Source organism: Hippoglossus stenolepis, chromosome 23 (genome assembly GCF_022539355.2).
Source record: "Hippoglossus stenolepis isolate QCI-W04-F060 chromosome 23, HSTE1.2, whole genome shotgun sequence".
NCBI lineage: Eukaryota > Metazoa > Chordata > Actinopteri > Pleuronectiformes > Pleuronectidae > Hippoglossus > Hippoglossus stenolepis.
The window spans coordinates 4,194,959-4,218,327 of NC_061505.1; the positions used below are offsets into that span (position 1 = coordinate 4,194,959).

At 45.8% G+C, this 23,369-nt stretch overlaps 1 protein-coding gene across 4 annotated transcripts in view; it reads right to left on the reverse strand.

Moving 5' to 3' along the window:
• Positions 1-32: 32 nt before the first annotated feature.
• Positions 33-23,369, reverse strand: part of tesk1b (testis associated actin remodelling kinase 1b) — a 33,764-nt gene continuing 10,427 nt past the window's right edge. For 2 of the 4 annotated variants that reach the window (XM_035148573.2, XM_035148572.2), the window contains 11 exons: positions 23,159-23,196; positions 18,632-19,327; positions 8,012-8,133; positions 7,842-7,890; positions 6,707-6,853; positions 6,062-6,144; positions 3,789-3,879; positions 3,207-3,290; positions 2,261-2,347; positions 1,996-2,086; positions 33-1,908 (listed from right to left, as the gene is read on the reverse strand). In XM_035148573.2, coding sequence (XP_035004464.1) covers positions 815-1,908; positions 1,996-2,086; positions 2,261-2,347; positions 3,207-3,290; positions 3,789-3,879; positions 6,062-6,144; positions 6,707-6,853; positions 7,842-7,890; positions 8,012-8,133; positions 18,632-18,826 — 2,043 coding nt within the window. In that variant the 5' untranslated portion in view covers positions 18,827-19,327; positions 23,159-23,196 and the 3' untranslated portion in view covers positions 33-814. Of the gene's footprint in view, positions 1,909-1,995; positions 2,087-2,260; positions 2,348-3,206; positions 3,291-3,788; positions 3,880-6,061; positions 6,145-6,706; positions 6,854-7,841; positions 7,891-8,011; positions 8,134-18,631; positions 19,328-19,674; positions 19,970-20,015; positions 20,230-23,158; positions 23,197-23,369 lie in introns of those variants that run through there. The other 2 variants (XM_035148570.2, XM_035148574.2) reach the window with 2 other exon arrangements.

Genomic DNA, 23,369 nt, shown 5'->3' on the forward strand with positions numbered 1-23,369 from the left:
AAAGGTAGAAATCAGATCCACGTCAGGACAACTTCACTGCATTCTCTCATTTTATTCAATGCCATGGTTTAAATAATAAGAATCTGAATAATAATACATACATCTCTTAAGCAGGTCTTTGACCGTTCATTCCCAAAAGTAATGACGACATCAACAGCTTCCTTTTTAACAACAGTAATACAGATGAAGTGCTTCACCAGGAGGGAGGACACAGATCATACAGAAAACAAAAGAGTCAGAACGGTGTACAGCTCTCACTCACACTCACACACACACACACACACACTCACACACACACTCACATCTCAGCAGTGCACTATACACCTTGATAATTAAAGACACAAAAGCAAAAACTGCCTGTTCATTCAGAAACAGCACCAAACATCAATAAATCATTGCAACAGTAATAATACTAAGCTTAACATTCCTCATTCCAGCATCATCATCAGTCATAAGAATCTTAACATCTGCAAAATATACAGGATCGAAATCGACCGGGGCCCCGAGTGTTCACATGCGGATCGGCTCGTCGGTCACATCCACGCAGGCACAGCTGACGCCCTCAGCCCAGCAGAGGGCGACACACACAAGAGAAAGTCAAGAGAGAAAGCTCCCTGTCCCACCACTCAGCCACTCTCCAGGTCGGGAGTGTTCCAGGAGGTGGACGCTCTGCACCGCACAGTGTGTCTGGAGGAGAAGCAGAGTATTGCTGTGTTCAAATCTGTGCAAATTCGAAGAAGAGCCACTTCATTTCCAGGGAAGATCTTTCGGTGCAGAGTCTCCACTCGTGTATTTGGTGTCGAGGAGTCTGGGCTTATGTCTGCGCCCCCGGCAAGGCGAGGCCCGGCTCCAGGCGGGTGGTGGTGGTGGTGGGGTTAGTGGAGGGCGGCAGACCCTTGGGTCCCGGACTGAGCAGGCCGCGCGAGGCTGCGTGGTCCACGTTCAGGTTCTTGTAGGGGTTCCTGCGCGGCGGAGCTCTGAGGCAGAGCGAGGGGAAGCGGAAGCCGGCGAGGCAGCAGCCGGGACAGGAGACGACCTCCTCCTGGTCCAGAGAGTGGCCGCTGCTGGAGCCGAACGGGGACGAGCCGGCGGGGTCTCCAGGTGAGTGGTAGCCGTTGTTGTTGGTGGTGGTGGCGGCATTTGGGGTCGGGGTGCTCCATCCCAGCGGCCGGCTGACGACCACATTGTTGTTGTCCAAACAGGAGAGGGGAGGCAGGCACGGGGGCCCGTTGGAGATGGCGGACCCCCAGCCGTTAGAGAAGGGAGGGCTGGAGGGTTGGAGCGGAGTGGAGGAGTGTGAGAGAGGAGGCGAGGGATCGGAGTAAGGAGATGAAGTGCTTTCGTCTTGTGTGTCCGGAGAGCTGGTGCAGTCCATGGGCTCCTCTTCCTCCTCTTTCTCCTCATCCTCTTGGTCGAGGGACAGCGGCTCGAGAGACAGAGGAAGCCCTGAGTCTCCTGCCAGCTGCATCTCGCCTTGCTCCCCCATCTCGTAGCTCTGTCCAGTTATTTCACCTTTCCTCTCAGACGGGGACACCTCCTCAGTGAGGATGGTGTTCGGCGCCGACGTGAGGTGAGGGGGAGGCGTGCACGGCAGCGAGTGGCAGCGCCTGTGCCTCCTGCGCAGGTTGCTGCCGTCCGTCTCGGATGCTGAAGGGTCGTCGCAGTCCGGTGGAGGGGGCAGGGTGAAGGTCAGGGAGATGACCGACTTGCTGGGCGTGTCGAACAACTTGATCTTGCCGCCATTCAGGTCCTCCCTCTGAGAGAAGGGGTTGACGCGAGCGGGGGGCGCCAGTTGGACAGAGGGGGGCGTGTCCGGGGGGTGGAGCATGTCTGATTTACTGCGGGAGAGTCGAGGGTCTGATGGACGGATGAGGGATCTCCGCAGGGGCCCAATGGATGGAGAGACGGCTTTGAAAAGAGAAAAACAAAAAAAAGGTAAATGAAGGAACATTTCAGAAATATGAGTCGACGCTCAGGTGACGACAGACGACTCACGTTTGACCTCGTCCTTCTGCTTCCTCTCCGCCTGTCTCCTCTCCAGCTCCTCTGCGATTTGGGAAAAGGACGGACGGAGCTTTGAAGACATCTGACAGGACAGAAAGAATGAGACTGAGCATCGTGGACAGAGGAGACAGAGCTCAAAAGAAACAGAGACACGCTGAAGGCACAAGTGAACCAGCAGCGAGGAACTGAGCTGCAGAATGAACACGGAGACGACAGCGAGGGAAGAAACCAGAAATGAGTGACGGGAGTTTCTTACATTACAGCAGGTAACGGCCAGTTCGAGGAAATCTGAGGGACAGTCGCCCACCATCTGCTGAAAGGCCTCAATGTCCAGACCAAAGTCCTGCAGAGGAACAAAGGGAACAACACCAGGGTTTAGAGTCATGTCTGTACGAACGTTTCCCCCTCTGGGTTTTTTATTTTTGTGCTTGTAAATTTGTTTCCAAAAATTACACAGCATAAAAAAAATTCAGCCCTCGTTTGATGTCGAGATGAATGAGACGACGAAGCTGCTGAATTATTCAACAGACACGAGAGGGAGAGAAGCTTTTGTTACAACTTCAAAGCTTTGAATCAGAGTTCAACGGATCCCGTGTCCAAAACTACACCAGTTATTATAAAACAGAACTACAGTGTGTGAACCAACAGCTCCACTGTGTTCAGGAAGCAGAGGATCATGGGTAATACCCAGCGTTCAGTTGGGTTTGAGTTCAGTGAGTGGGATTAAGCAGTCAACACATTTAGGTCGTTTTCCTCTTAACCTCTCGGACACAGAGCCCAACAGAACCAATCACCCCACACGACTGCAGAGGGCGCTGTTGCTCAGTAAAATCGACATAACTTAAAATATATTATCGAGAACTGGGTGAATTCACTTGTTCTCGGATCATAAAGAGGTCATCACTTAATTTGAGCCATCAGCAGTTACAGTTTTGACTCATGTGATCCTCGGTCCTGCAAAGTCAACTTCCTGTATTCACCATTTTTTCATAATCATAACCAACATGGTGCAGATTCAAGGCACTGAAATCAACCTGCACATCATTAACAGGTCTTTTATTCTAATCATCTTTCCACACAAGGTCAGACTGTTATATAATCAGCTGCTTAATGAAATGAGTATGTGATGAAGAGGAGGAGGAGGAGGAGGAGGAGGAGATGGGGGTGTGAGGGCATCGTGATGAAAACGCCGTGGTCCGTACCTCGGTGCGTGGCAGGATGTCAGGGTCGGCCTGTATCCTCGCGATGACCTCACACAGGATGATCCCGAACGCAAACACGTCCACCTGCGCAGAGGGAGGAAGAGGAGATGACGAAGATGAAGAGAGACACACAAAAAAATATCGTAAATTCTGGATCTTCCCCCAAAAAAACTTAATGCAAGAAAAGAAACAGATATTTAGTCTTTAGTTTCTCTCAGGTTTCACTTACATATGCTGCACAATTACTGTTATTTAGACACATAGGTCTGAAAACATGATTATGCAACTGCTCCATAAAACTGAAACAATATAATCATCACTTAAATACAACTCAAAGATTTAATGAGGATTTCCACCAAGCTACACAGAGAAATACCACTAACCCCTTTGCAGGACGTGCCGCTCTTATGTAATTAAATTACTAACCAACTGAATCCCTGTTTGCTTTTGTGACACATAACTGAATTATTAGATATTTATAGCTCGGCTTCCGTTCTTTGAGCGACTATCGTCACATCACACCCACTGTGGACCTTGAACTGCTGCAGCTGCACATTGATGAAGGCAGGGATCCGTCATTACCTTCTCATTGTACACTTCTCCTCGGAGAACCTCGGGGGCCATCCAGTAGGGGGAGCCGACGACGGCCAGGGGCTCCTGGTCTTCATCCTCACTGCAGGAAAGAGGGAAGAGGATGGATGGAGGGAGGGAGGAGGAGAGAAGGAAACGCACAGTTTATCTCCACAGCACATATCAATGATGGAACTCAAAGGACTTTGCATAAAATGGAAAAGGCTTCATGACAGAATAGAGGGAATAAAAAGATAAATTAAACGAATAAAAGGAAACAGGAAATGAGCACTTAGAGAATCCAAGTTTTAAAAGGATCCTGCAGCACAAAGTATCACAGATCAGTGTTATAATAATAATAATAATAATAATGTTTCTAAATCAATTTGATCAGAGTGAATATGAAAAATATTCACAAAGAGGCAACAACAACAACAACAACCCAACGTTTTAAAATAGTTTTTATTGAGGTTCATCGAAAACAACCTGAAATAAAATGTTTGCACACGACAACAAGTCATTTCTAATAAAGTCGCAGTTAGGATGTTGTTCAACTAAATGAAAACCATCAGGTTTCTGCAAGTTGAAACTTCCTTTGTATCTTAGAAACCGCAGTGTTTTTCAGTTATCTGGAGATAAGGTTGTGAAATTTAACCGAATAAAAAGAAGGAAGGAACACAAGAATGTGCAAGGACAACGTGCCTGCACACATGCCTGCGCTCGCACACAAACACACACACACACACACACCCTGCTGGCAGATACTTCCTCTCTGGGCTATTTCCATCTGCTACTGTGGGCTATGATACTGCAAATTTACAAGCGGCGACGGGATGGCAGAGGGACAAACGAGAGCGAGGCTCCCAACGTAAACAACATGTGGAGAAGTGGAGCGAGAGCAGAAATCAGCAGAGAGAGAAAACTGAGAATAGAAAGAGAATTAAAAAAGGGGAAACCGACGAGGAAGCACGGGAGTGTGAAGGACAAGAGTGACTTGTTCTACGAGGGCCGAGAGAGATCCAGCACGACAGAGAGCTGGAGGAGGACTGGAATAGTTTGACCTTATTTGGAGTGCTTTTCCTAAACCCCCGCCATCTCCTCTCCTTCCCTCCTTTCCTCCCTCCCTCCCTTCCTTCCATGCCACCAGCACAGTGGCAGCACTAACACAAAACACACACATTCAATACGTGTCAACATCATCCATTCTCTGCCACAGGATATCACTGTGTTTGACTGGAATGAAAAAGCAAACATGAACTCGGAAGTGAGAGAAAACTACAATCACCAGCTGCTTTAGAGAGAAAGAGAGAGAGGGAGAGGGAGAGAGGGAGGTAGAGAGAGAGAGGGAGGTAGAGAGAGAGAGGGAGGTAGAGAGAGGCTGGAGCAAACAGAGGACTCATGTCCGACAGGTGCAGGAATGCAACAGTGACACACACACACAAAGAAAGAAAAATGTTTTTACAAGACGGACGTAAATTTTTCACACCACTGCACAGAAAACAATTCTGCATCAAGTTCAGTAGGAAGCAATAAAACCTCAGAAAGGAGATTATGCTTTCATTGCCTTGTGTTTAGCTGATTGTCTGCAGGGATTGTTCCAAAACTACCAGTTTAATTCTGGAGCAGATCCATTTGGCCTCTCCACGCACACTTCTCATTCTCCTGTAGCCAACTGCTTTAGTGATGAAACTTCTGCATTAATAAAAATCCCAATTCAGGACTTTTTCCAATGGAATATTTCCCCCAGCGAAGACAAGAATGTGATCATCCAACACTGAGAGACATGTCGTCACAGGAAAACCAGCTGAAGGAAATAAAAAGCCCACGTCAGAGGAGCGTTGTCATTTATGGTCAAGCTCAAGCCAGCGGTGAATTGATGGCGGAGAATAAAACACGCCACATAAATGTCAGCGCTCGTTGAAGAGAAACACGCAGCTGCGAACACACGGGGGAAGAGGCCGAGGGTTCGAGCAGATTCAACTTTGACAACACCTCAGAGTCGAGCTGCTGTTTGTCCGACGCTCAGCAGCATTAATGAGAATCGTTCCACAGAGCGAGAGCTGCCGGAGAAGACGGAGGATTAACCACAAACTGTGGAAAAGGTGACAGAGTGAGTCTCGTCGCCGTGACTCAGAAAGAAGAAGCTGTTGGAGACTTGTTTTAAAGCGCTTTGCTCAGAGAGAGATAACCGAGACAGAGAGGCGCAGAGGAATTTATTGAGCCCGACTTATCTAATCACAGCGTGTTGATAGAAGCTCCGATGAATGGACCGTTGTGGGACTGACCTGTAATCTGGGATTTTCTCCGCCAGGCCAAAGTCTCCCACCACGGCCGAGCACACGCCGCTCTCCCAGCGCACCAGGCAGTTCTGCACACGGGGTCACAGAGGTCACACATGTCACTTTATTACCGGGTGTTTCAGCGGTGATGTAAGCTCCTGCTGTGAACAGCTCGCTTTCCAAACATGCATCAGAAATGAGTGGATTTATGTGTTTTAAAACAATGAGGGGATTATTTCACAATCTCTACTTCTTAGCAGCCATATGACCACGACCGCCACTCAAATCTGATCTGCAAGTGTAAAGCAGTTTACAGGATATCAGCATTTCATTTGTAGATGTGACTGCTTGGTTTCAAAACATCTGCTTCTGCTTTACCTCAAAGTTTGTTTGTAGTATGATTCAGAAACTACTCAACACGTTATATTTTTGGTGCAGATCCAGGAATCTTGTATCACTTGACCCAAGTTAAAATGTTCCCACCTCAGCTTGTGTTGGAGCGTCTATATGTTAAGTGACTGCAGCTAAATGTGCATTAGTGCGTGTAACACATGTATGTATTGCTGCCTTAGGAGCAGAGTCCCAGTGGAGCATCAGTCTGCAGATGTTCAGTGATGTGTGTGTACTGTACGTGTGCACGTTAGCCGTTACCTTGGAGGTGAGGTCCCTGTGGAAGATGCCCTTGCTGTGCAGATACTGCAGCCCGCGGGCGATGTCCAGGGCCAGGCTGAGCCGCACGCTCCACGACAGGTACACGTTGCTGCCCAACAGCTGCTCCAAGTTCCCCCCGTTGATGTACTGGAGCATCGGGACAAACACAAGACGTTTTATTACTCAGGCTCAGTGAGCATCGCATTTATAAACTGTTTTTCATATGAGAGCTGCTTCAGATATTGTCTGGGGGAACTGGGACCAATATTACCATGATTATCGGCATCATTATTAACATGGTTTTTAAATGAGATTCTCAAAATGATGCTCAGACCGATTTGGGACTTGAAATATTAAAGTAAGGCACCTTAACTTCCAACCTTCCATTATTTATACCACTTTCAGGATCGTGGAGAAACTGGAGTCAATCCCAGCTGATATTTCACTCACACGTCTGCTCAATCTATATTCTACCGTTTGTTGGGTTTTACAGAACAGTTTGTTTTTGTTTTCTTCGTGATCCACCATGGATCAATAACAACATAATGAAAAGAGGAGTTCAGGTGTCAGAGCATCGAATCGCCCTCTTATCTGCCGATCGCTCTCCTTTTCACTGCTCGGTTACCACGGCAACATCGGGTCAACCCATCACAGGTGTCCGACCCAGGACACTCAGCTGTCTGTAGCAGAGCGTCAGTGAGAAGATGGTAAACTGTCTTGTATTCATCCTGTATTGTGCTTTTCCAGTCTCATCGACCACTCGAAGCTCTTTACAGGACAAGTCACATTCACACAGCTCTTCTAATCACAAACTATTCATGTCAAGGGTAATTTGGGGGTTCAGTATTTCGCCCAAGGGCACTTCAGAATGGACGACCCGCTCTTCCTCCTGAGCCACAGCCACCAGTTATTTTACCGCCTCTCGCTCTACGACGTCAGCTGGGATTGGCTCCACCCCCCCAGCGACCCTCAAAGGATAAGTGGTATAGATAATAGAATTTTTAGGGACATGATCTCAGAAAGTCTTAGAAGTTGACTTTCCTCCAATAAACTGGTTTGAAAAGAATAAAAACGACTTTCTATTAATAATAAATTAAAATCCTGAACATCTTGCAGCAGATTAACAGTGTCTTACCTCAGTGAGAGCGTGGAGCTGCCCCTCGTGCACACACACTCCTATAAACCTGGAGGACGAGCAGACAAACACTTTATTAACAAGGAGAAAAACAGCTTCTAGATGCACAGAGACGAGGACCAGACTAAACAGATCAGATCATCAAGGGGGGGTCCAAAGGTTTCAGGTACCTGAGTATGTTGGGGTGAGACAGTCTGTTCATGAGCTGCACCTCCCTGAGCATGTTGGCTCTGTTGCTGGCCAGGATGTTCATCTTCAGGGCCATCACCTGACCTGACACACGATGCTGCACCTGGATCACACATTAAAAACAACACATAAATTAGATATTTTGATTGACTGGAACGATTCACAAGGGGAAGAAGAGATTTTCAAAAGTGCCAGTTCAGCAGAGTTTGGGTAGAAATGGGTCAGTTGGGGAGATGATGCAACTCGACCCCCTGGACTCGATTTATTGCTTGTTCCACTTTCCACAGAAACATAACAGTTGAAGGGAAGCTTCATTCAAAACAGCCCTCGAGGATATTTACCATCAGAACAGAACAGGCCTGCAGCTCCGGATTAATGAAAATTTATTATAAAAAAAACATAAAATCACATGATTAAACCACCACACACTGATGACATATTAATATAGCTGAGTTTTTGTTATTTGCTTTGGCTGCTTCTCTGCCCCGACCTGCTGCGGCGGCAGAGGCTCTGCCTGGTGTGGTTACCATGGAGACGTGACATACTCCCCCACAGGCATATTTGCCTGTAAAAACTTCTAAAAGAAACCGTGCGAGAGAAAACCACAGTGATGTCTAATTATTCTTGAATTATATTTTGCATTAGTACTTTTGTTATCCAATATGTTGAAGGGGCTGATCTGTAATTTGCTTTGACCCTAAAAATTACAACTATCTTTACTTGAATGACAAAAGACTTGAATTTATTGATTTATCAGCCATTGAATAAACCCTAGGGTTATACAAAAAATGATCTTATATTCAAATATCTATGGATAATTCATATGCTTTATACAAACCATCCAAACTAAATGTAGAACAATCCACAAAACACTACGGCTGATATACGAAAAACAAAGAAAAGCCAGAGTTAAACACTAAACCTGATAAAAACGAATGAGCCCAGATAAAAACACATGATCAGAATCCAACGATACAATACAAAGCTACAAATATGCATTTGAGCTAAATCCCATTAAGTGGAATATCGGTATCAGGATCTTTTAATCCCTCAAACCAAAGATCCACATCAGTCAGGCTCTAATTACAAGTGCTACTCTAATTAACTGACCCGTCAATCAACTCGAGTGACAGCAGGGTTGCTAACCTGTCATTTTGTTTTTGAGGTGGTGACACTGATGCTTCCATCCTGGACCAGGAATCAGACTTTTACTGCACAAACATTTCCTACGAGCTATTAATAAAGTTGAAGTGGCGCTGGAGGGTTTCAGGTTGTGTCTTCATTAGTTACATGAGAGTGTAACGACAGACATGAGGTGTGTGTGTGTGTGTGTGTGTGTGTGTGTGTGTGTGTGTGTGTGTGTGTGTGTGTGTGTGTGTGTGTGTGTGTGTGTGTGTGTGAGAGAGAGAGAGACCGAGGTCTGAAGTCACAACTGTGGGGGCTGAAGTCCGTGTGACACTGGCCTGCATCTCAGTTGGTCAGAGTGGTGATGGAAAAAACACAAAGCCAATTAGAGACCAGACTAGACTGCAGCAAGTAATGCCATTAACACACACACAAACCCACAACACACACACAAACCCACAAAACACACAGGATGTGCACAGCCCTCTTCCTCTTAACAGCCAGTCAATGAGTCAATCTCTGCAGCACTAAATCCTTTCTCGGCCTTTAGCAAAGTGCTGCAGCACATGCATGGATGCACACATGTAAATCACACAAAGTACAGTAGCTGGCTCATCCTGCAAGTGTGAAGTCCGAGCAGAGATGTAAACACCCAGCAGGAGTGTGGAGGCGGTGCAGACTAATCTCTGCGTCTCTTGATGCATTAACACTTGGAGGATGAGGTGGACTCTCGTAGCTCGTAGACGGAGCTGTGTAGCCGATAAGGAGCCCCCCCACCACCACAGACACTCCTGCTTCTATTGACACACATCTATCTGGCAAACAGGACTGTGGATTTACATCACACTTGTCCGCCTCTCCTCTGCACACACCTGCCCTGTTGCTTTTTGAGAGGAGTGTTACATGCGTGTTTCCCTGACACACATACACACACCCAGGTTATAGTGCAAGCGTGACCCAACTGCTGATGATGCAGCGGTTGGAATTGCAACACTGCCTGACCCCCCCCGAGTGTTTTGTCCCGAGTGTTTTAGGCTTCAAAACAAACAACCCATCGCTCGTCGTCATTACAGGACGAGTGTGTGACTCAAGCTGTGGAACCTGGTGTGACATTTTCTCAGGTGTGTGTGTTATTAGAAACTCTGGAATGAGGACGCGATAAGATTAGGCGTTCCCCCCCGGACATGCTTCATGCCAACCACTTCTCTGGTCTTCTCCACAGACTTGCCACTGGAATGATAATGTCCCCGCCTACACACACAGCACCTATGACAGACGTCTGCTCGCAGGCTCGGACACTCCCTAAAGCTCTCGCTCAAACGTCCTCGGCCTTGTAAAGTACCGCCGTCAGCAGAGGAAAGGTCACAGGCAGCGCTCTCGCTCTGCGCGGCCAACATGTGCAGCGATGTCTGTCATTAGCCGGCGGCCCGATGTGGTCGACTGATGCACAGAGGAGGAGGAGGATTTATCTGAAACTGCAGAATGAGGATGCACACAAGGGCAAGAGAGACGTTTGTGTTTTTTTTTTATATCTGGGATTTAAAAGCTTTTCCGAACACGATATATGAAGATTACATTAGAGGAGGAATCCCATTAGCTTTAGTTTTGGTTTCACAAAGTGTAAGGATGTAGATGAGAGATGGAAACAATCTGTGAAGTGTATTATTTTGCATTAGGATGTTTTATTAATGTTTTTGTGCAAAGAGATGTAACCGGGGTTTTAGAAAACTATAGATCAAGAGTCTGGGTTTTCAACTAGCCTCCAAAAAAGTATTTTGACTTAAATACAGGAAATGACAGGAATACAATGTTGTAGAGACTCACCAAATCCCATTATCTATGTATATCTGTATTCCTAAACACAGTCTGACCAAATGCTGTTTACGTTAATGTGGCCAAAACTTTGAGTATGTGTGAAAAACACTTTCCAGGTGTCCACATACTTCTCACCCTGTAGTGGAGATTCAGAAAAACTCTCTGCAGGAGAAATTACATGCTGCTGCAGTGGTGTGACCACACAACCAACACACACAGTCACACACACACACACACACACACACACGTATGACTTTGCCTCGAGACACTGGGTCAGCTCTGAAGGCCTCCTCTCCCGTCATGGATGTCATGGTTACTTCACACACTTCCCACCAGCAGGAGCCATTGTTGTCGTTTCAGCAGCTGAACATACACCTTCGTAAATCTAGATTAACTTTGAAATGAACCACACTGGGGAAGGCAGATTGACGGTGGGGACTGGCAGAGAGGATATACATCAATATATATATATATATACACATGCTTCGAAAAATAGTTTAGAAAGTACCCAAAATAAAACAGGATCTGCTCCTCAAACAGTAACATCACCGTCATTAAATACACAACTTCTGCAGGATTTAACTGAACTAAAGCACAATTTGCCTCAGACGCAGCATTTGTGACAAAACCAGGGAAAACCTCGGCCGATTTCACACCAGAGCGTCACGCTGGAGTGAGAAGAGACTGAGTAAGGTCCCTGAGGGGGTGAACTCCACTCACTCTGGGAAAATGACTTCTCCTACACAACAACTCGGGGCCCAAGCCATCGCCTGAGGCCGCGCTCTCCGTTATGGCGTGAAGGAGAGTGTGGGAGTGTCACAGCAAGCAGAGTGTGTGCAGGCGACTTGGTTCAGAAACAGCGTCACAGCGCGAGGAGGAGAACAGTGCAGGTCCAACACGGAGCTGAACACGTCCCCCTCGAGTTCGTACATGTACAAATACACGTTTACGTTCGCCTGCTGGTTTCTCATCAACAAGCGGCTTCATTTGTTTTTTTAACAACGTGGAAAAGCTTGAGTGAGAAGATGGAGATGTGTTTCCCAGCAGCAGGTCAGTGGTTCACTCTTCATTTCCATCGTTGCACACTGCAGCTTCTGATACATCGGTGCCAGCACTGACCTTATTAAGCAGATTGGCTGTAAACCTCGACACGACCAATCCACATTAAACACAGTTTCTTCTTCAGTGTCATTAACTTTTATCTTTCTGCCATTACTCCAATTCATTCACAGCCGCTGACAGTTTTAAGGACCCCAGGGATCCTTAGTGCCAAATTATAGAAACATCTGTATCCGACTCACAGCTAAAAATATTACACTTTTTCTAAAGAGGTAAAGTAAACAAAATCTAAATGGAATCACTCTACCAGGCTTAGGAAGTAGAAATCTGTTACAGGGCAGCATTGCATTATGGGAAATGTAGGATCCAGTGTGGTGAAGCTTGATTCATCCCTAAACTGTATATAAAGATGGAGAACATGACTGCTTCCTAAAAGTGGCAGTAAAACATCTTGATCGCCCCCTGGTGGATGGCTGCATCGTCGCCCTAAACACAGCCTCCTCCGTGTTAACTCATGGGACACGGACCAAATTAAAAATAATCAAAATAAATTTTTCTCAGATCTTTGTCGTTTTAAGAAGTTCTTATCACTTCGATTTCATTTTCCAGAAAGTTTGGTTTGTGTATTAAAATATAATTATAAAAAATGCTGTTTAAACTTTTAAAGACTCCACTTCTAAATGCACCACAGTTTGAATTACACCCATTTCCAGTGTATCAGGGTGGAGGCAGAGTTTTTTTTTGGCGTTTCAATGAACTGACTCTTCAAAGCACGATGGGACAGAGCCAATAAAAACAGCCGAGCTCCGCTCCGCCAGAAAAACAGCCAACAATCTTTGTGACACTGGCGAGACGCTCATGCAAACACTGAGCCGTTTGTTTACCCTATTACAAGGGAGTGGCTTTCCCCGAGGTCGAGCCGAAGACGACCACATTGACAACATGTGGACGGGAGGAAGCGCTCATTGTGCGCTGACGTAAACATAACACGAGTCGTCTGTGGAGATGCATTTTATGAAAACACTGATAACTATGAGAGGAGGAGGAGGAGGATCAGAAAATAGATAATTGTGCAACTCTTGCCCAACACTTCCCTTTTTCAATCCCGGGTCCAGCTGAAAAGTTTTTAAAGTGATAAACACGGTGGTTCAAGTGAAGACAGGCACATCAGCACTCCTTGTGTTTGTGTGGCTGTGCAGAACATAAACACGGCCACATACCTGCACAGTGAATGGCAGGCGAGCAGGCCCCGACTGGAGAGAGGGAGCAGAGGAATAATGAGGGAAAGGTCCTTACGCTAAGCCCCTGATGTTCAAGTCTGCACTGGCTCTCCCATTCCAACGCCACCGCCACCCAACAGCAACAAGGAGACACACACACAGTCTCCTAATCCTGAACGCTGAAACCGATCACAGGCACAAAGGTGACAGCTGATGATGGACTGAGGTTTGTTTGTGTACGTTTTTTTTCCTCCACCCTCCTTTGTTGTCGTTTTATCTTTCTAGAGTAGAAGCTGCAGCAGCAGCCGGGATAGACTGAGAACTGGTCACATCTCAACACGTCCTGATGAAGGAGTCTCAGTCTCTGATGCAGAGATTCACGAGGAGTCACGGCTGAACCAAACCAATAAAGATTCACATTCTTTTCTTCTGAAACATCATGTATTTAATAACTCATCTTAAAATGCTTTAGTCTGCAACAACTTTGATGATTAAATTAAAACAAACTCACAATTTCACCTTTTTTAACAAGATCTCTGCATCATTTGTTGAGAAGTTCCCAGACATGATAAAAACACCACATCTCGCCACCTAAGTCGATTACGCTGCAAAAGCTTCTCTGCCCATATAAAAAGTCATAACCCTCTTAGTGGATTTAAAAATAAGCATCAGATGAACTGATAATTAAATTATTCATTAGCTGCAGCTCTAATGAACATATATCAAAATAAACTTATTAGCAAAAACATTACAAGTAGCTACACGTTTTAATGTTGCAACACATGTGTGCACGCACACATAAAAAATCCAATATGAAAAATAAAAGTTTGATGTTTCGAGCAATGTTTTGTGTTACAGACAAAACTTCACACACATGAAACTAAAATCATTAGTTTAATTAGTTTGTAAGAGGACAGGTTTAGACGGCGACGTGGTGCCAATGCATCATCACAATATGAAACTGAAATTTTAAAAGCTTTAAATAGCCTAATGGACTTTTGCCAAGCCACTGTTACAAAACGAGATATACACAACACAGACGTATGTGCGCGCGCACACACACACACACACACAAAAGCAGTGGCACCACAGCAGTGTTTGGCAACGCTTCTCCTTCACATTACCGTTGTGTCACAAGCAGCTGACACACACAGCACACAGACGCACGCACACACACAGACACACAATCATGTTGACAGTATTTGTCCTCTGGAGACTTCGGTCTGTTTTTAATCCTCTTTATCCAATTTCTCTTTCAACTTATTATCACCAACTCGTGAGCATAACCCCCCCCCAACCACACTTATAACAGCTGATTTAACAATTTCCATGATGACTAGTTGTAATATTAAGAAACCCTGTGACTCATATAAACGTGGCCTTTTCCAAATATAATTTCCCGCTTCCTCTTTTTTCAACAATCACCAAAACAAACAACCGGATCAGAGCTGAAATTATCTCTTGGACCAGCTAATGAGAGAACGACGAGTCGGCTGAAGGCACAAGACAAAACAACTGTGGACAGATTGACAACAAAGTAAAACAAATAACATTTTTAAGTGACTGTTCAGAATACTATATATAAATTCTACTTTTTGATGTTATATACAAAAGTTAAAGCCAATTCTCCTAAAAGTTATTCCTAGAAATTAAGGGTATACGTTTTTAACAAAATATTGATGATTGAAACACGGTAAAACAATAATTAATGTATTTTTGAGTGACAATACTAAATATAAATGCTATTACATACTATTAAATGTACCATAAAAGTTGGGTTTCACGTTTTTTTGTTTAACTGCAGTTTTTTGGCAAGTGACAGTGAAAACGTAAATATAAAAACATAATAATTTAAAAGTTCGCCATTTTGGGAAATACATGCGTTTGGTTTCTTGCAGAGAGATGAATGAGAAGATCAAAGGTAAATATACAACCCTAGCTCGCTGTTAGCTGTTAGCTAGCTAACTGTAAACACAGAAACTGCTATCCTGGCCCATTCCTCAAAATGATAGAACAAAACAGCCTGTAAAACCACAACATGCTACTTTTACACATTTGTACAGATTGAAAAAAGATATGTTAAATAATAAACTTTGGCTAAGCTAACAACTATAGCTTTTAGCATACAGACAACTATCAATCTTCTCACCCAGCTTCTGACAAGGAAAGTCAATAACTGATTTCCAAAATGGTGAACTACTTCTTTGAGACGCATTTCAAAAGTCTGTGACGTTAGAACTGGCTGGAAGAAATGACACAATGTCAACCATAGGTGGCCTGAATTTGGGACCATATTCACAATTTACCACATGGGCCACTTGAGTTCCACATCCAGATTACAACTTGCCTTCAGCACCGCATGTTTGCCAAAAAACACCCACTTTTGTTTTGAGATATTTGGTCCACATTTGTTATCTTACATTCAATTTTTATATATTTTCTACTATATTTAGGCTCACATCCATTTTGTCCAGGGTCCTAAAGACCAATATGGACCCACAGGTGAGACTTTAAGTGCTGATGTGGTCTCTGACTGGACGGTGACGCTCTGCCGGCTTCTGAAAACACTGTCATGAGATTTTCATGTCTCGTGTAAATGATGGAGACAAACAAGAAACAAAATCGGATAAGAGGCCTGTTCTGTGTTTCCTGCTTCCTAGACAGCAGGTGCTATCTGTGTTAGCAAATATACCATCTATTATCAGGAGGGGAACAGCTGGAAAATGACGCACTAACACAGTAATCGAATTAGCAATTAAACCATCGTGCTTAAAAAAAAAAAAACAGACAATTAGAACTTCCTGGGAGTAATGGTTCAATTTCTTTCTGAGTGGTTTTATTGCTTGAGCTTTCAAAAACATGCAAACAGACCAAAACAGGATTCTCACAAGGACAAAGCTGGTCACGTACACACACACACACACACAATGAACTCCCTCTAAGATTATTAAAGATGAAAAACAACACCTGAAGGATTTGTCTGGACACGCGTGTTCCCTTCCTTTCTCCCGCGTTTTTTGTCTTGCACTTTTATTTTGTGTTTTTTTTTTTCCAGGGTTGCACAATCGCACGCTGCAGAGGTGAATGTCTGCCTGCAGAGCGCCTCCATTGATCTGCACTGAACACACACACACACACACACACACACACACACACACACACACACACAGCGGGAGGCCAGATCCTTTGTAGCCCAGAGCAGGACGTCCATTTCAAAGCCTGAATGTAAAGTGCTCGGGACATATACACTTTGGTTCACGCTGAATCTAATCAACAAAAACATGGGAGAGGTTTTACAGCAGAACTTGAAGCCGTTTCCTCTGAACTACAGCAGGATCCAGGAACAGTCGTTTAGTCAACAACCGGTTTAAATGGGACTGATAACTGCGGTTACATTTTTGCATTTTTATGGCTTGATTAAAAGGGCAAGTTGATCCAAACCTAAGTGCCGGTAGTAAACATGGTCACATTTGCATGCTCATTGCTCATTCAAAGGGCAAAGCTGAGGGAGTGGCTTCTGGAGGCCGAGTGTCCTGAAGAGGCCAAAAAAAAAAGAGGAGAATCCACAACACAGAGTCGGATACAACAAGTGGAGGCTCGACTTGGTCGTGCTTTTTTTAAGACCGGATTGTTCAGAGAGCAGGTTGTAACTTTAAATGGATGAAATGTCACAGTCCTGTAAATCCACCATCTCTCAATATGTATGAATTACTGGTAACAGAAAAGAAATGTGACTCCACTATCCTGCCAAGTTTAATCTTTGCATGTTACAGTATATTTGTGTTTGCTCATCACGACGTGGATCACAAAACAACATATGTAAAATACAAACTCCGGAAAAAGTACCGGACACGTTTTCCCAAAGTGGTTAAGAGATAAAAACTTTTCTTGCTGTGATTTATGATCATAATTATAAGAATCTACGAAATCTAATCTGCATCAATTTCTAAACCTAATTACATTTCAAGCCACAGCATCAGAAATGAGCCAGTTTCCAGTAACTCAAAACGTGGAAATTCCCTGTTTATTTTTCCAATGAAGTTGTCACCTGGCAGCAGCGACAGACGCCCTTAGGCCCACATCACCCACTCGGCTACAAACCCATAAAGCAAACAGCTACGTACATAAAGAGGAAGCAGGAGAGGGGGGGGGGGGATAAATAAAAAACACCAACAGGTCACATTTAGTCCTGTGAGTCTTGGCCCCGCTCCCACGATGCTGCTAATAATCTCCTATTTAACAAGAGGGCCTCGTTGTGGACGCATCTCAAGTGTGTTGGGTTTTGAGGGAATTACAGTTTGAAGTGAAGAGTCAGACTAAACACACGACGTGATGATAATTACGGGAGCGACTCAGGAGACTGAAGAGACTTGACTTTGGTACCCAGACATTTAGTGAGACAGTCAATCTGTCATCAAACCCGCCTTCACCCCAACCCCCCCTCCCGGGCAGAGTTCAGCCTGTTATTTATGACCAGAGAGAAAGTCATTATGTCACAGTGTTCGTCCTGAATGCTCCATATTCAGCAAAATTATGTAAGTAATCCTCAAATCAAATTGTGCCTGTAAATATTTAAAAAGGGAAACACACCAACATAAAAAATAAGCCACAATATAATAAATATAAGCAAAATATGTATGAAATAAAGATGAAATATTACAAAAACTATCCAAGCATACAAATGATCAATTAAACCCAATAGTGCTCAAGATTAAACCATCATAAACAAACAAATAATCATTATCCTATAAAGCAAGCTCTCTTCTCAAAGAGGATTCACACCACAGGACGATATGGGACCACTCATCTTTAATGAGGCCTTCCCTGGGCTCAGTCTCCAAACCAGTGAGCAGCAGCAGCGTGACAACAGAGACGAGGGCTGCTGGTCCGAACAGAGACCTGAGTGTAGGGTTACCTGCACGAGTGCCAGAATCTACCCGTCCTGACTGTATCCACTTACACACCACAACACACTGCAGTGACCCACATGTTGTGCAAGGCTGGACACAAACACGTGTGGAGGAGAGGGGACGAGGAGGAGAGGGGGCGAGGAGGATGCCTGTCAGAATATCAAATATACCCCATTGCCAGCTTCTTAATGGTGTTTAGTTCGAGATGCACTGGTTGCCATAGCTTTGGAGATGGTGAGAGCTCAAGTTGAGTCAAGTTAACAAGTCGGCAGCTGTGAACAAGTTGAGTTCACACTTTGTCTAATCATCACAAATAATCAAACACAGACTGGACGGATGATGGGTTTCCATGGTAACCCAGAGTATGTGCACATTGAATCTTAATCTGGAGCATGTGTCCCACCAGAAAAATAAATAATAATAAACCATGTGCATGAACTTCTAAGTGCCATGAGAAAACACTTGCTCTCACCTTGAACACCTCGGAGAAGAAGCCCGCTCCGATCTTCTCGCAGCTGAAGTCGTCGATGCGGGCCAGGCTGGACACGGCGCTGCGCAGGGCCCGGTAGGAGGACGGCCGGATCCGGTTGGTCCCGTGGACGCTGTGCATGGGCGGCTCCGCGGCTGCCTCCTGCTGCGGAGGCTCGACCCGCGTCTCCGACTCCATCTCGGGACGGCCCGGGAGGAGATGGAGGGGGCGGGGGAGGACGTGGGATGTGTGCGTGTAGTTTAAAATCCAGCCCGGCTACTGTTTACATGTCCCATGTCCGCGGCAAGGCCACGGCGCTCAGCAGGGGGTTTGGGAAGGGGGATGTCGCAGCTTTGGTCGGGTCAGTTCTTGCGTCGGATTCCTGCAGTTGTGCGTCTTTACCGGAGCGCGCAGCTGCAGCGGTGCATCCTGCGGAGTCAGTGCGCAGTTTGGGTGAAGTCCGTCATGCCACCGGAGCCCAGTGCTTCCTCTCTGAACTGCGCAGGCTGCTCCTCCTCCTCCTCCTGCTGCTGCTATTACTCCTGCTGCTGCTCCTGTGGTGTCCTCTCTCTCCCTCGGTCTCCTCTGCTCCTCCTGCAGTGGTTAAGGCCGGGGCTCCCCTCGCTGGTTCCACCAATTGGATCGTGGACTCTCTCAGTGCGCACGGAGCTGCCTCACTGGTGCTGCAGCCTATGGAAGCTGGAGAGGGACAGACAGGAGGGGGGGGGTCAATGCACTAAATCATAAAAGTGTTGTGTGCGTGTGTGATGAGACTCGAACTGCTCCTCGTGTCGCACTTGTGATCCCGGTGCCGAATGAGAATCAGGCTGCACGACGAGCACTGTGCTGCCCTGGCGCCATTAGGGCTCGAAGCCGCGTCCGGTGGCCGCTCTGAACATTAACAATAATCTGCTTTAATTTGCATTGCATGAGAGTTTGTGTTCGAACGAGGCTGTTATCCGGTGATAAGAGAAGCTGGATGCAGCGGAGCACCTCCTCGCTGTCCCCGGCTGCACTTTGCACACACACACTCACGCCGCCTGTACCTGATCCAATCACCCGGACAGTGTCCACACGTCTCCTGCGACATCGGGGGGTCTCCGGGCTCCAGGAGGCGGCTCCTGACGCGCTGCGGAAACCCTGCGCGTCGCGGGGGTCGAGCTCCACAGCCCGGCTGACTGACTGACCGACCGACTGACTATCAGACTGACTGACTGAGGCTTGTAAATTATGGACGAGCCGAGTTCGTGCAGCTAAAGTCGCCGATAGAGATGCACGCACACGCACACGCACAGGAAACGAGCTCGGCAGCTTCAAAGTGAAAATCGCTGACGCACAACTGGATGGAGGCGCTGGGGGACGCGTGGTGGAGGAGGCGCTAACTCACCTGGCCTTCTCCCCCCCAAGAACACAAGCTCCACACGCGCCGGGGTCCAGATCCGCCGCAGTGTCCGGTTACCGTCCGGGCTTTATTTTTTCACCGATGAATCATCTCCGTGCGCCGCCTTCACGCACACGGGCTCCCGGTGGTTTCGGTTTACGGCTCCTCTGCTCCCTCCTCTCGCGGTGGAAGAAGAGGAGCGCTGACTTTTGGCTGCGCTTTATTGGAGGCGGGTCCAACACGTGACCGGCGCAACAATGCACCTGTGGGGGCGCAGGGACCGGCCCCTCACCTCCACGTCTGCTACAGGGTCCCCCCAGGGCCGGGCGCAGGGGGGGCCACAGGACGTGTTTGACCTTTGGGCCATCAGTGTTCACAGAGGGAGGAGGCCTGTGCACAACTTATCATCACTGATCACATCCTCTCTGAGCTCAAGATGCTGATTTGTGCTTTATTTTGAGAATCAGTGGGATGTTTGAATCCGCTGACATCATCACATAGTGCTAAAAAACATGTCATCACAGAGAGACAGCGGATATTTGAGGTGTAGGTGGTCATTCTCAGTGGCGCTTCGTTATGTGTCTGGATTTTGATCACAGTAATTTCTTCTGAGGAGGAGGTTTTGTTTTTGCCCCTGTCCATTTATTTGTTGCTCTGTTTGTTTTCAGCAGGATGAGGCACAAAACTACAGAAGGATGAGACATGGGCCAAGAAAGGAACTCATAAAATGTTGATGTGAAACTGGATAAACGGGGAGAATCCAGCACTTTTATATTCAGAGTTTTTAACATTGCGAGATAGAAGTTTTCACTGATCTCCCAGAAAATAATTCATAGATCAGGCATACTTAGGGAACTGATTTCTACGAGTGTGCACTTTCACTAATGCTTTAGTTTGACCTTTAAACGAATGGGACAATTTTCCAAATTGAAGCCGTCATATTCAACAGGGTCCCGAGGCCCAAAAAGGTTTGGCCTTGGCGGATGTATGGGATCCATCGAGTGCCTTTCCAGTTCAGTAAGAGCTTTAAAAGACGACACTGACCTCAGACGTGGATATTAACACCCCTCACAACTGATTGTGAACATTGTGTGAGGGGCACCGTCACATAGCGTGGAGCCATCTCACACCTCACAGCCACATACTCCACGTAACGACAGACCGTAAACACGTCGAGCCGGAGGTGCGCAGGGTTCATGAACGGATCTCTGGCGTGTCGCTGATTTATGAATAATACATACAATCAGTTTATTGTCTCCGTCCTGAAGCCTAAAGGAAAAACACTGAAGTCACACCGCTGTCGCTGATCATAATAACTTCTATTTATTATTTAGAGCCGCTGATCACTTATTCATCAAGCTGACGGCTGCATTTGCTTCGAGTCCAAGTTGAGCTCCAGCGAGCATTTGTGTGAGGATTATGTGGAAGCAGTCATGCATGTGTGTGTGTGTGTGTGTGTGTGTGTGTGTGTGTGTGTGTGTGTGTGTGTGTGTGTGTGACAGGGGATTATGTTGACCCCCGCTGACCCCTCAGAGCTACTTTATCACCTTGTGGGGCTGTTTACTCTTTGATAGAGATTTTTGTGTAAAGTTCTTTCTTCACAGACTCACTGATCAGAACTAAACTTGAATGGCACATCAGCAGAGCTCCAACCTTACTGGGCCCTGAAATTCAATCAAGCTGCACACACTCATATATATGTCAGTCCACTAAATATAACTTTTTCCATCAAGAACCATGAATTATTCCGTGAGAAAACAAATAAGAAAATGTAAATGTTAGCTGCTAACAAGCTAAACTACAATGGTGAATATGACGGAGCCACTCGTCTTCTTTAATTTCTTATTGTCATCAATAAATCAAACCAAAACTCGCTTAGAAACCAATTATCATTATTGATTATTGACAAACTCAAATCAATGTGATTTTAACAGACTTGTTTACTTCTCAGAGATGGACTCCGTTCTGTCATTATAGTGAAGACTGATGTCACAAGCAGCTTAACGGCCTGAAATCAATGTGAATCCATCTTTCTTACCTCCTATATAATACCTTATGTATTTTAATGAGTCTGTCTCATGTGGTTGTCATTCAGATCCACTGCTGAAAAGTTTTACCAGCGCCCGGTAGGAGGAGAATCAATAACACCTGAGCTGTTCATGTTTCTTTCCACAGGACAGATCAGCCTCTTCAGAGGAGAACAGGAAACACGGGACCACAACAGAGCCACAAGCTTTTAGAGGAAATTATATCCTTACTTCCACATTTAGACATTTTGATTTTTAGTTACTTTTAGAGAAAGAATTTCAGCTTTGGTTCTTCTCTCAATCACATTACATCTTTTGTGATTCACACTGACAATACCTCAAATCTCTGGAGTTCTGGTCAAGGACTCTCGACCTGAAACTTCAGTTTTAATAAAACATAAAAATTCGAGGCCTCCCCTGCATCTGTAATTCCAATTTCCACCTTTCCATCCAGGTCCGGACAGTAAAATCTATATCCTGGTCCTGCTGGGTCCCCCCCATCTGACCGTCCCAGTGCCGGCCCCTTGTTAGAGCTCATCTGTGGGTGCTAACGATCACACTCTCGCCCGCCCGGCCCTGCATGCAGCCTGCCGGCGGGGGGCCGGGGGTCTTTATAATTGGTTTTAGGAGCACAGCAGCTGCTTCGTACGCCCGCACGCCGGTCCCCAAAGGAGGTGCAGGAGTAAGGGGGTGGGGGTGGTGGGGCTAACACATGGTCCACCCCCCCTTCCTCAACCTCCTCCTTCCATCTTGGATGAAAGACCGCTGCCAAATAGACGAATACACTTCTGGAGAGGGTCGTGCTGATGATGGTAGTGGTGGTGGGGGGGAGACCTACGAATAATCTATATTTTTCTTAAACAGATGAAGTAAATCAATTTTTCCATCTTTTAAACTTCCACAAATGAATCACACGTAGCATCAATTAGAATCAAAGCCACATCTCTAAAATATTGTTGTTGTCACCGTCTTGTTTGGTGGAGGCACAGGAACAAAATACAGAAGAGAACAAATGCACCTGATTTACAGTTTGCACCACAATTCAATATCTGTGTTCAATCATTAACATCACTTTAATGTGCTTTTACAACATAGAAATTAAAAGAAAAAGCCAGTACTCACTGATTGCTCTCTCCCTGGTGTCTGTCAATATCCAACGTCTGCAGGAAAGTGAAAAAGAAAGAAATAGATATGATTTAGGGCAAAACACGTCACTTTCACACACAGTAAAAAGCATCAAATCTCCCTGTAGATCAACAGGATTCACAACTGTTTTTAAATCTGTCCAGTTCTCTAGCATCGCACCGTGTGCACAGTTTCATGTATTCATGAC